This window comes from Suncus etruscus, chromosome 7 (genome assembly GCF_024139225.1).
Source record: "Suncus etruscus isolate mSunEtr1 chromosome 7, mSunEtr1.pri.cur, whole genome shotgun sequence".
Lineage (NCBI taxonomy): Eukaryota > Metazoa > Chordata > Mammalia > Eulipotyphla > Soricidae > Suncus > Suncus etruscus.
Window position 1 is genome coordinate 16,682,239 of NC_064854.1, and position 13,564 is coordinate 16,695,802.

Genomic DNA, 13,564 nt, shown 5'->3' on the forward strand with positions numbered 1-13,564 from the left:
AGGCATTTGCCTTACACACAGCCAACACTGGACAGACGCCAGTTTGAATCCCGCTATCCAATGGTTCCCCGAGGGGCCGGTGAGGTGGCGCTAGAGGTAAGCCTTGCAAGCGCTAGCCAAGGAAGGACCGCCACTGCGGTTCGATCCCCTGGCATCCCATATGGTCCCCCCAAGCCAGGGGTAATTTCTGAGCGCTTAGCTAGGAGTAACCCCTGAGCATCAAACGGGTGTGGCCCGAAAAAAAAACCCAAAAAAATAAAACCAATGGTCCCCCGAGCCTGCCAGGAGCAACTTCTATGCTAGAGCCAGCAGTAAACAAACCCTGAGCATCACTGGGTATGACTCCCCACAACCCCCCGCAATATGTATGTTTGGGTTTGACCCAAAAACATATATATATATATATGGTCAAGACTGAGATCAGTCCTAGATCAGACCAAATGTTTTTTTGTTTTGTTTTGTTTTGTTTTGTTTTGTTTTTTTTGTCACACCCGGTGGCGCTCAGGGGTTCCTCCTTGCTTTACGCTCAGAAATTGCTCCTGGCAGGCTCGGGAGTCCATTTGGGATGCCGGGATTCGAACACCGTCCTTCTGCATGCAAGACAAGCGCCCTATCTCCATGCTATCTCTCCGGCCCCAGACCAAATGTTTTACCAGTCTGTTTTTGTTGGGTGAGTGGGGGAATGTTCTCCATTGGAAACCAGGATCGGATCGGATGGTCAAAGCCCAGTTCCGTAGTTCTTTTCACTTGGTGCATTATGAAACACAGCCCCGAAACCGCACCGTGGGTTCTGTTTGTCTGGGGTACAGTTGAGGTCACTGGAAGTGAAGCCGCGGGTGGATTGGCCCTGGGTCCTGCACCCTGGCTTTGGGAGCTCGCCTCGCCTCGCCTCAGTGAGCCGCGTTTGGAATGAAGGGCCTGACATGCACTAAGTGGAGCCCACCTAGGAGAGCGGGTCCGTCCAACCAGCCCCAGGCCGGGATGCGCATGCGTATGCGCAGGCACACCAAGTTGACTTTCAAAAGCAGATGCCTCGCGCTCCGCCTCCCACCCGAAGTCAGCCTCCCACCCGAAGTCACCCGATGCGCTGACCTTGGCAGGCGGGAGGGGGCCAAAGCGGACTCCAGACCACGGCACAGGCTCCTCCCTGTGAGGTGAAGTGAAGGGGCCAGATTAATTCCTTATCGTGTCCTTCCCCTCCGTCCCCACCCCACACCCCTACCTTCCCCTCTGTCCCCACCCCACACCCCTACCCTGTCAGGTCCCCTGGGGGATGGGTTGCACGCCTTCGGAAACTGTGTGGGCGTCAGTTGTGCAGACCAAGTTTCCAAACGTTCTGTTCCCAGTTTTTAATGTTTCGGAGGGAGGTGGGCCATGGCAGATGCCTCGCAGATGCCTCCCTCCTTGGCTGGTTCTTCAGGGCCTCCCTTGAAGTGTGGTGATTCCGGGTAGATTTTAGGTGGACCTCGGTTACAATACCTTTAGTGAAAAACGTACACATTTTTGCACATGGTAGACTTGATGTATTTAAATGTTTTAATTGAAACTTTAATACATTTCTCATTTTATTTGTTAATTTAATTTTGGGTTTTGGGTCACACCCGGCAGCACTCGGGTTCCTCCTGGCTCTATGCTCAGAAATCACCCCCTGCAGGCTCAGGGGACCATATGGGATGCCTGATTCGAACCAACGTCCTTCCACAAGCAAGGCAAATGTCTTACCGCTGTGCTATCTCTCTGGCCCCACATTTCTCATTTCAGTAGTGCCTTTAGTGCCTTTTTGTTTTGTTTTGTTTTTTGTTTTTCTTGTTTTTTGGGCCGCACCGGCAGTGCTCAGGGGTTACTCCTGGCTGGCTGCTCAGAAATAGCTCCTGGCAGGCACGGGGGGACCATATGGGACACCGGGATTCGAACCAACCACCTTAGGTCCTGGATCCGCTGCTTGCAAGGCAAACGCCGCTGTGCTATCTCTCCGGGCCCTTTAGTGCCCTTTTTTTTTTAAATAGGTATGCTTTTATTTACCTTTTTTTGTTTTTTGTTTTTTGTTTTTTTTTTTTTTGGATCACACCCAGCCGCGCTCAGAAGTTACTCCTGGCTCTAGGCTCAGAAATTGCTCCTGGCAAGCTCGGGGGACCATATGGGATGCCGGTATTCGAACCATCCATCCTTCTGCATGAAAGGCAAACGCCTTACCTTCATGCTTTCTCTCCGGCTCCAATAGGATGCTTTTATTAGGTTTTGTTTGTTTTTGTGTTTTTGTTTTTTGCTTTTTGGGCCACACCCGGTGATGTTCAGGGGTTACTCCTGGCTATGCGCTCAGAAGTCGCTCCTGGCTTGGGGGGCCATATGGGACGCCAGGGGATCAAACCTTGGTCCGTCCTAGGTTAGCCACATGCAAGGCAAAGAGGCCCTATCACTTGTGCTGCCGCTCTGAACCCTTTAGTTTTATTTTTGACTTGTGGGAATTGTACAATTTACCAAATTAATTTATAAAAAAAAAAATGAGCACAATGGCCTGTACTTGGCTCACTGTAGGTAATGTGGTAAGAGAATTAAGCTTTTGTAGTGTTTCTGGGTTCCGATGGACACTGGCACTTGGCTGAACTGGACTGATACTCTATGGATCTGTGGAAAAGGTACTTAAGTATTCTAAGGAATACTTTTTTGAGGGCAGGGGCCCATACTCGACAATACTTGAGTGTTGCTCCTGAATTCAGGAATCCTGGTGGTTGTTAGGGGACCCTGTGCGATGCTGGGGGTCAAACCTGGGTTGACTGCATACAAGGCAAGCTCCCTACCTGGTGTGCTATTTTTCCGCTGCTATTCTAATAGGAAGCACTACTTTAGGGAGTATAATCAGGGACAGGGAATAACTTCTAGAGCTTTTTAGAATGGGAGCTAACCCATGGTCAAAATGGGGGGGAAATGACGACATTACAAGATCTGGAAAGAGGAAAGAGTTTAAAACTGAGTTTAACTGCCTAGGGACTGTTTGAGCAGCCACATCAGAGAACTGGAGACAGGAGGTGATAGAACTTGCGGGTGTGCAAGGAACTGGTCAGGGACTCCAGAACCTTGAGGTTGCATTTAGCCACCAGCTCTGTTGCACCCTGCAGCATGTTGCAGATGTTAAGCCGCCAGACACGGTGGGAGCTATGCAGGAGAGGCGAGAAGTGCTGGTCACAAAGATGCCTGTCAGAAGACACATCGATGGTCCTATGAAGAACATGGGGTAAAAGGTCTCCATAAACTTAGCTCTCCAACAGGTCACACTGAAAAAACAACATGCCAAACATGACAGAGTATAACTCATGGAATCATAATCCTATTTCCCTCCTCCAAATTAATTTAGTCCTCTAAAAGCAAGAGGTGGTAGGAGCGATGTCCACATTTTCCGCCAAGTTTAGAAAAAAAGATAAAAACCTGAGTTTAAAACCATTGTGGCTTGGAACTTCGTGATGCAAGGGTTGAAGATGAAAGGGAATAAACAGGGACAGATTTGATCCAGGCATGGCAAGCAATATTTGATGGAGTTCTAAGAAGCCACTGAAGGATTTTTTCCCTCCCAGTTATTGGGCCACACCCACCTGTTTTCAAAACCTCTTGATTCTGCTCAGGGAAGGTCAACATACCGTATGGGGTGCCTGGGATCAAACCTCTGGGTCTGCTGCATGTAGGGCAGAGGTCTCAAACTCAATTTACCTGGGGGCCGCAAAAGGCAAAGTCGGGGTGAGGCAGGGCTGCATAAGGGATTTTGTTTACCGAATATTCACAATAAAAAATCGCATTAGGGGCTGGAGAGATAGCATGGAGGTAAGGCGTTTGCCTTTCATGCAGAAGGTCATCGGTTCGAATCCCGAGGTCCCATATGGTCCCCCGTGCCTGCCAGGAGCAATTTCTGAGCATGGAGCCAGGAGTAACCCCTGAGCACTGCCGGGTGTGACCCAAAAACCACACACACACACACACACACACACACAAAAAAATCGCATTAAACATTTGCATACCCCAAACGGAACTGCTCGGGGTATGCGAATGTTTAATGTGATTTTTTCTTACTAATGCGATTTTTATTGCGATTATTCGGTAAGCAAATAATCGCAAATACTGCGATATTTGAAGGCTGGCCGCAGGCCACAAAATGTTGTATGGAGGGTCGCAAATGGCCCTCGGGCCTCGAGTTTGAGACCCCTGATGTAGGGTAAGTGCCTTACGCTGTACTAGTGCTCTACCTATCATGGAAGGATTTTTAGTCCAGGAATAAAACTGATCTAGGAAACTAACCTCCTAAAGACTTATGGAAACCTTGCACTGCACCGGTCGTTGTCCTGCACACAGAAATGTGTCATCAAAATTAATAGAGCCCCCAGATTTACGAAGCTGATAGTTCTGAGTGTTCAAAGGGTGATCAGATAAACAGGATTTATGTCAGGGATTGATATAGGTGATCACTTTAAATCGTGATGTAGGTACTTCAAATATAATTCATATGTGTATGTTTTATTATATTTGTGTATTTTCTGTTATGTAAACTCTGCTTTTCCTTAAGCATCTTATGGTGTTTTTCAGTATTATTCAGATGCCAGACTCTTTTTTTTTTTTGTTTTTGTTTTTTGTTTTTTGGGCCACACCCGGCGATGCTCAGGGGTTACTCCTGGCTGTCTGCTCAGAAATAACTCCTGGCAGGCACGGGGGACCATATGGGACACCGGGATTCGAACCAACCACCTTTGGTCCTGGATGGGCTGCTTGCAAGGCAAACGCCGCTGTGCCATCTCTCCGGGCCCGGGGAAAGACTCTTAATTTGTTCTTAGATTTAGTATAGCGAAAATAATAGTGCATACTTTTTTTTTTAAACTGCACTGACAAAACACTTGCTTAAGCTGTATTTTTTTTTTTTTTTTTTTTGGTTTTTGGGCCACACCCGGCGGCGCTCAGGGGTTACTCCTGGCTGTCTGCTCAGAAATAGCTCCTGGCAGGCATGGGGGACCATATGGGACACCGGGATTCGAACCAACCACCTTTGGTCCTGGATTGGCTGCTTGCAAGGCAAAGGCCGCTGTGCTATCTCTCCGGGCCCACTTAAGCTGTATTAATGATGAATAATAGTTACTTCTTTGTGACCATCTGCCCTGTGGTTCTCCAGCCTCATTCCACAAGTTGTTTTTTGGGGCCACGCCCGGTGATGCTCAGGGGTTGCTCCTGGCTATGCGCTTAGAAATCCATTTGCTGACTGGTCCGATGGCAGTGGTTTATCAGAACTTATTAACGTTAGTATCACAAAAGTTGGTATATAACCCTCCCGCTACTCAATTTGACTGGCTTAAAAAAAAATCCATTTGCTCCTGGCTTGGGGGACCATATGGGACGCTGGGGGATCGAACTGAGGTCTGTCCTAGGCTAGCGCCAGCAAGGCAGACTCCTTACCATTCAGCGCCACCGCTTCCTCCCTTTCCGCCCCCTTTTAACATAATTGTAAAAAGGTAGGTTCTTTCCCTGTTGAGTTATGCTGGCAGTGCTTTCTGCTCTTCTCTTGATTTATGTATATATAAAATTTGTACATCAGCACCACTATTTTGACCATTTGACCGTTGTAGTGATTTTTCAAAGATGATGAACCTTTCAGATTTGGGGGTTTTTGTTTTGGGGCCACACCCGGCACCGCTCAGGGGTTGCTCCTGGCTCTGTACTCAGAAATCGTTCCTGACAGGCTCGGGGGACCATATGTATGCTAGGAAAAAAATACCAGGTCCATCCTGGATAAGCCGTGTGCCTTACCGCTGTGCTATCTCTCAGGCTGTCCAGATTTGCTATTTATTTATTTATTTATTTATTTATTTATTTATTTATTTATTTATTTGTGTGTGTTTTTTGGGTCACACCCGGCAGTGCTCAGGGGTTTTTCCTGGCTCCATGCTCAGAAATCACTCCTGGCAGCCACGGGGGACCATATGGGACACAATACCGATGACCTTCTGCATGAAAGGTAAACGCCTTACCTCCATGCTATCTCTCCGGCCCCCAGATTTGTTATTTTTAAAACTTGTTTTGGAGGGGGTTGGAGCGATAGCACAGCAGCAAGGACATTTCTTTTGCATGTGGTTGACCAGAATCTCCGGCATATTTTTTTTTTATATATATAAAATCTTTATTTAAGCACCATGATTACAAGCATGATTGTAGTTGGGTTTTAGTCATAAACAGAACAGCCTCTGCTTCACCAGTGCAACATTCCCACCCCAATGCCAGGCGTAATTTCTGGGTGTAGAATCAGGAGTAACCCCTGATACCACCAGGTGTGGCCCCAAAAAGAAAAACATTGTTCAGAACTTCTGGAACCTTCGACTTCTGTTAAGTTTGACAAACAGGTCATAAGCCTCTGCAAATTGGGATTGTGTTGAACATTTTTTTTTTTTTTTTGGTTTTTGGGTCACACCTGGCAGTGCTCAGGGGTTATTCCTGGCTCCAGGCTCAGAAATTGCTCCTGGCAGGCACAGGGGACCATATGGGGCGCCGGGATTTGAACCGATGACCTCTTGCATGAAAGGCAAACGCCTTACCTCCATGCTATCTCTCCGGCCCCGTGTGTTGAACATTTTTAGCTGTATTTTATCTAAACATCCACCAACAAGGTCACAAAGCAAGGACCAGAGATCTGGGGCTCAGTAGGGGAGGCTGGTCTTTGGTTCGATTTTGGGGTCACACCAGCTATGTTCAGGGCTTACTCTTGGACTCTACATTCAAAAATCACTATTTTTTTTTTTGCATTATTGAATTCCTCAAATAGTAAACTACCTCCAATTCCATATAGATATTATGTTTCTACTTTTTTTTTTTTGGTTTTGGTTTTTGGACCGCACCCAGTGGCACTCCAATTACTCCTGGCTCTGCACTCAGAAATCACTCCTGGCAGAGGCTCAGGGGACCAGGACCATACGGGATGCAGGAATCTAACCACCGTTGGTCCCGGGTCAGCTACGTGTAAGGCAAGTGCCCTACCGCTGTGCTATCACTCCTCTGGCCCCTTGTTTCTACTTTTGTATGTCCCTCTTATTCCTTAGCCTTTTTATTATTTGGCCACTCTGATTTCTCTGCTTGTCTGAAGCCTTTTCTTTTTTGGTTTTTGGGTCACACCCGGCAGCGCTCAGGGGTTACTCCTGGCTCTAGGCTCAGAAATCACTCCTGGCAGGCTCGGGGGACCATATGGGATGCCGGGATTCGAACCACCGTCCTTCCACATGCAAGGCAAACACCTTACCTTCATCCTATCTCTCCGGTCCTGAAGCCTTTCTTAAAGTATCTGTAGCTCTGAAACTGGCAGTGCAATTATGCACCCACTATCTCCTCCTCCACATAGTGGCTTCTTTTTTTTTTTTTTTTTAATTGGTTTTTGGGTCACACCCGGCAGCGCTCAGTGTGTACTCCTGGCTCTATGCTCAGAAATCGCTCCCAGCAGGCTCAGGGGACCATATGGGATGCTGGGATTCGAACCACCATCCTTCCGCATGCGCTTACCACTGTGCTATCTCTCCAGCCCCCATAGTGGCTTTTTTTTTTTTTTTAAGTTTTTGGGCCACACCCGGCGTTGCTCAGGGGTTACTCCTGGCTGTCTGCTCAGAAATAGCTCCTGGCAGGCACGGGGGACCATATGGGACACCGGGATTCAAACCAACCACCTTTGGTCCTGGATTGGCTGCTTGCAAGGCAAACACCGCTGTGCTATCTCTCCGGGCCCCCATAGTGGCTTTTTTTTTTTTTTGTTTTGTTTTGTTTTGTTTTTTGGGCCACACCCGGCGGTGCTCAGGGGTTACTCCTGGCTGTCTGCTCAGAAATAGCTCCTGGCAGGTACAGGGGACCATATGGGACACCGGGATTCGAACCAACCTCCTTTGGTCCTGGATCGGCAGCTTGCAAGGCAAACGCCGATGTGCTATCTCTCCGGGCCCTCATAGTGGCTTTTTTAAAGATTTGTCTTGCTTTTCCAGCCTGAGATCCTTTTTATGTAGGGCCTATTTTTCACTTCTTGGTAATTACTATCTAGAATTATTAATACTTAGCGCTGGTAGTTTTGTTTAATTGATAGATGAGCCCGATCTACAAATTTCGAAATGGGAAGGTTTTAATTTTGTCTATATTTTGTTATTTCTTATCAGTAGACTGTTGATGTGTTTCTATAATATCAACAAAATTTAAAACATTTTGTTTCCAGTAAGGCTAAAGTACTTCCTATAAGCATAATTCATTTTTTTTTTTTTTTTTTTTTTTGGTTTTTGGGCCACACCCGGTAACGCTCAGGGGTTACTCCTGGCTATGTGCTCAGAAGTTGCTCCTGGCTTGGGGGACCATATGGGTTGCCAGGGGATCGAACCGCGGTCCATCCAAGGCTAGCGCAGGCAAGGCAGGCACCTTACCTTTAGCGCCACTGCCCGGCCCGCATAATTCATTTTTTGTGAATAAAGTTTTCTTTAGAAACTAAAAAGTATTTTATTCAAAAGCATTTCAGATTAGGGGCCGGAGAGATAGCATGAAGGTAAGGCATTTGCCTTGCATGCAGAAGGACGGCGGTTCGAATTCCCGGCATCCTATATGGTCCCCTAGCCTGCCAGGAGTGATTTCTGAACATAGAGTCAGGAGTAACCCCTGAGTGCTGCAGGGTGTGACCCAAAAACAAACAAAAAAACGTATTGCTTCTTATAAAACTGGGTCTTGGGGCTGGAGTGGTGGTACAAGTGGTAAGGCATCTGTCTTGCTCACGCTATCCTAGGATGGACCACGGTTTGATCCCCTGGCGTCCCATATGTCCCCCTAGCCAGGAGCGATTTCTGAGCGAATAACCAAGAGTAACCCCTGAGCATCACTGGGTGTGACACAAAAACAAACAAAAAACAAGGCAAAAAAAAAAAAAAAACCTGGGCCATAACTCTGTGGAGATTTGTCAAAAAAAAAAATAAACATTACAGAATTGTACCCAATACAAAACATTTATTTATACAGTAGATGTTCCATAAAGAGAACTATTCATTTTATTTTTGTTTTTATTTTAGCATTCATGACAATAAACGAGAAAAGGACTATGTCAAGAATTCTGGGGTATACGTGGTGAAAATGAGTTAAGACCATCTTCCCAGCTACATTCTCCCTTAGAGAAGACCAAAACAGGGTTCATGTCCAAAAAGAGTAGGTATTAATCTAAATGCTTTAAGTTATTACTAACTCAAATTAGTACAGTACATTAATTTAGATCATATCAGGTCTTTAAAAAGATATTATTCCTAATAGCTGCCAATTTCTTAGCATCAAAACTGGCAAATGATTAATTTTTAAAAATTTTTTTAAAACTCTATTTATTGATAGATTGGTTGTTGGGCCACACCCAGTGGTGCTCAGGGGTTACTCCTGACTCCACTCAAATTGTCCTGGGCAGGCTGGGGGGACCATATGGGATGCCTAGAATCAACAGGGTCCCTCTAGGATTGGCCACATGCAAGACAAATGCCCCATCTCTGTGCTCTTTTTGGCCCCTGGTTATTTTTTCAATTGCATCATAAAAGATTGCACTGATCCAAAGGAAAAAGTGTCAGGTTCTCTGTATTTGAACTTGAAAGTCTTATTTTAGAATTAAGATAATGTAAATAGGGCCTGGAGAGATAGCACAGCTATGTTTGCCTTGCAAGCAGCCGATCCAGGACCAAAGGTGGTTGGTTCGAATCCCGGTGTCCCATATGGTCCTCCGTGCCTGCCAGGAGCTATTTCTGAGCAGACAGCCAGGAGTAACCCCTGAGCACCGCCAGGTGTGGCCCAAATCCAAAAAAAAAAAAAAAAAAAAAAAAACAGGGGCCGGCGAGGTGGCGCTAGAGGTAAAGGTGTCTGCCTTGCAAGCGCTAGCCAAGGAAAGGACCACGGTTCGATCCCCGGCGTCCCATATGGTCCCCCCAAGCCAGGGGCAATTTCTGAGCTCATAGCCAGGAGTAACCTCTGAGCATCTAACGGGTGTGGCCCGAAAAACCAAACAAAACAAAACAAAACAAAATAATGTAAATAGAATACATCCTTAAGTAAAAAAGCCCTATATTATGATAACATATGTAAGATAAGTTAGTTTCCTCTTTGTCCACTTCAGAATTTCAATAACCATTGGCTTAAGCCATTGTTAACACAGGCCAGAGTGGTGTGGTGCAAGTGGTTAAGGTGCTTGCCTTGCATGTGGCTGACTTAGAACTGACTGTGTCCCACAGGTCCCCCAAGCTGAAGCGATTTCTGAGCATAAAGCCAAGAGTAATCCCTGAGCATTGGGTGTGATCCCAAAACAAAACCCAAAAAAACACCGTTAACAAGCCAGAGAGTGAGCTTGGTGGCATGGGTCATGCCTTGCAAGTGGGAGGCCCATATTTGAGCCTCAGTCCTACACAATTACTAAGTCAGTGCAAGAACGGACCGTCCAGGCAAGGAATCAGAAGTAGCCCCTGAGCTGTTGCAGAAGGTGAAGTTTCTTTAAGTTACCTCTTGGTGAATTTTATTTGTGGAATAACCATTTGTTGTAGTACTATATAAATAAATGGGGCCGGAACAACAGCACAGCGGTATGGCATTTGCCTTGCATGCAGCCAACTCCCCACTGAGCCCAGTTTGATTCCCAGCATCCCATATGGTCCCCTGAGCCTGCCCGGAGCGATTTCTGTGCGCTGCTGGGTGTGACCCCAAAACAAAACAAAAAAAAATTAAATGTGCACTGCAAATCAAGAATGATGCCAATCATTAAATCCTTGTTGTTTTGTACAGTGGTTTGAAGATTTAAATAAAAAAAATGTAAGGAGCACTCAAATAATACCTGGTTAAGAGTCTATCCACCTCTTTATTTGTAGAGTGGGAAACTGTCCAGAGGATAGTTGAGGTCATTTGTGTTTATTCATGAAAGATTCAAGATTTGATCTGGATACCCAACAACTTCTCTTTGGACATGTTTTATCTTCTAGCTGTAAAAAGATTACTTTTATAAATGTTACATTGCTATTTTCGGAATGCTGACCCACAAGGCATCACTATAGTAAAATAAAGTCTTTATCTAGGAAATAGGAAAGGGGGGGGGAAGCTGGAGTCCGAAGGAGTAAAATGCTGATGTCCTGAAGTTAGGGTGAGTTGAGTCTGGAGTTGAGTCTGGATCAATAATGTCTTTATTTCAGAGTTTTGACTCTTTTGGGGGTGTTGGGCACAAAGTTTGTGGGCCACTCGTGGTAGTGCTCGGGTTACTCCTGGCTCTGCGTTCAGAAATTGCCCCTGACAGGATTGGGAGACCATATGGGATGCCGGGAATAGAACCCAGGTCTGTCCTGGGTTAGCCGTGTGCAAGACAAACACCTTACCACTGTGCTATCACTCTGGCCCCTTGTCTCTTAATTTTACTGTTGCTCACAATTTTTGTTTGTTTTCGGGCCACACCAGTGATGCTCTTGTCTCACTCTCAGAAATTGCCCCTGGCAAATTCGAGGGACCATATGGGATGCCAGGAATCAAACTCAGGTTCGTCCCAGGTCGGCCTTGTGCAGATCAAATGCCCTACTGCTATGATTTTGCTCCTACCCCATGGTCACAGTTTTTCAGTTTATTATTTATTGACATTCCAAAATGATACAGTATGTAGTAGTTCTGAAAATAAAACTGTTTACCTGTTGTCCAGATGGATAGTACAATGATCAGGGCATTTGCCTTGCATGCAACTCCTGGGTTCCCGGAGCCCACAAGGAGAGATTTTTTTTTTCCCCCGTTTTTGGGTCATACCCGGCAGTGCTCCGGTTACTCCTGGCTCTGTGCTCAGAAATTGCCTCTGGCAGGCTCAAGGGACCATATGGGATGCCGGGATTCAGCATGTAAGGCAAACGTCCCACCTCCATGTATCTCTCCGGCCCCCACAAGGTGGGATTCTTGAGTGCATTGTCAGGAGTAACTCCTGAGCACTGTGGCCTGTAGTGCCTTCCTTAGTGGTTACATGTGTAAATGAATCTTTTTCTTTTTTTTTGGTTTTTGGGCCACACCCGGCGGTGCTCAGGGGTGACTCCTGGCTGTCTGCTCAGAAATAGCTCCTGGCAGGTGTAAATGAATCTTGAGGAATTTAGAGAAATAGATAATAGGATACTCATTTTCAAAGTTGTGACAGTTGTTTTTCTAGCCCTATAAATAATATAGTGCTCATATTGAGCCTCAGAATAAATGGTAATTTTAAAGGAATCTGCAATGCAGATTTTTTTTTTTTTTGGTTTTTGGGCCACACCCTGTGATGCTCAGGGGTTACTCCTGGCTATGCGCTCAGAAGTTGCTCCTGGCTTCTTGGGGGACCATATGGGACGCCGGGGGATCGAACCGCGGTCCATCCTAGGCTAGCGCAGGCAAGGCAGGCACCTTACCTCCAGCGCCACCGCCCGGCCCCGATTGTTTTGTTTTTTAAACTTTATTGATTGATTGATTGATTGGTTTTTGGGCCACACCCAACCGCACTCGGGTCACTCCTGGCTCTGCACTCAGAAATTACTTCTGGCAGTCTGGGGAACTATATGGGATTCCTGGAACAGGGTCCCTCCAGGGGTGGCTGCGTGCAAGGCAAATGCCCACCTCTGCTTAGCTTATCTCCCAGCCCCTGCAATGCAAATTATTTGTGACATTACTTTGCAAGTAAATAAATTTAGTGGTTTGAATAACAGTTGGTTGTCATCCCTGACATTCTGATCTTTGAAACTCTCCAGGATATACTGATTTTTCACAGCACTGATCTAGTGAAACTGAAGGAAAAAGTGAAACAAAAAATGAAACACCTTGTAGATATAACAACTTCAGAATTTTTTTTTACCAGGGCTTTATTCTCTTTAACTTTCTTGCACTATATAATCTTACACATTGAATTCAGGGAGTTTTTCTTATTAAAACTCTTTAAGGAAAAAAAACTCTTTAAGAATTATCTTGATAAATAAAGCATTAGGACAGTTTAATCCAAAATAATTTTACTGAAATGCCTTGTTTCTTTAGATAGCTATTGTTTGTAAATTGATTTTAATCCAAATACTGTTTTTCTTTAACTTTCTGACTGAATTTTTGTTGTTTCTGGGCCACATCTGGCTGTGTTCAAGGGTTGCTCATGCTTTGTGCTTAAAAATCTCCTCTGACTGATAGCATGGAGGTAGTGCGCTCTACCTTACATGCAGGACGATGGTTCGAATCCCGGCGTCTCATATGGTCCCCTGAGCCTGCCAGGAGCAATTTCTGAGCATAGAGCCAGGAGTAACCCATGAGCACTGCCGGGTGTGACTCAAAAACAAAAACAAACACTCCTGACAGGTTCAGGAGGCCTATGGGATGCTGGGAATTGAACCCAGGTTGGCCTTCTGCAAGGCAAATGCCCTACTGCTGTACTATTGCTCTGGCCCTCCCTAACTTTAATTTTAATTTAGTTGACCTAGTTTTTTTGGTTTTTGGGTCACACCTGGTGGTGCTCAGGGGTTACTCCTGGCCATCTGCTCAGAAATAGCTCCTGGCAGGCACTGGGGACCATATGGGACACCAGGGATTCAAACCAACC

At 45.9% G+C, this 13,564-nt stretch overlaps 1 protein-coding gene across 1 annotated transcript in view; it reads left to right on the plus strand.

The window, feature by feature from the left end:
- The first annotated feature begins 981 nt into the window (after window positions 1–981).
- The window catches only part of TASOR2 (transcription activation suppressor family member 2), a 71,398-nt gene continuing 58,815 nt past the window's right edge, over window positions 982–13,564 (plus strand). Inside the window, exons 1-2 of the mRNA XM_049777525.1 lie at window positions 982–1,149; window positions 3,117–3,194. Of these exons, the coding sequence (XP_049633482.1) occupies window positions 982–1,149; window positions 3,117–3,194 (246 nt within the window). The remainder of the gene's footprint in view (window positions 1,150–3,116; window positions 3,195–13,564) is intronic.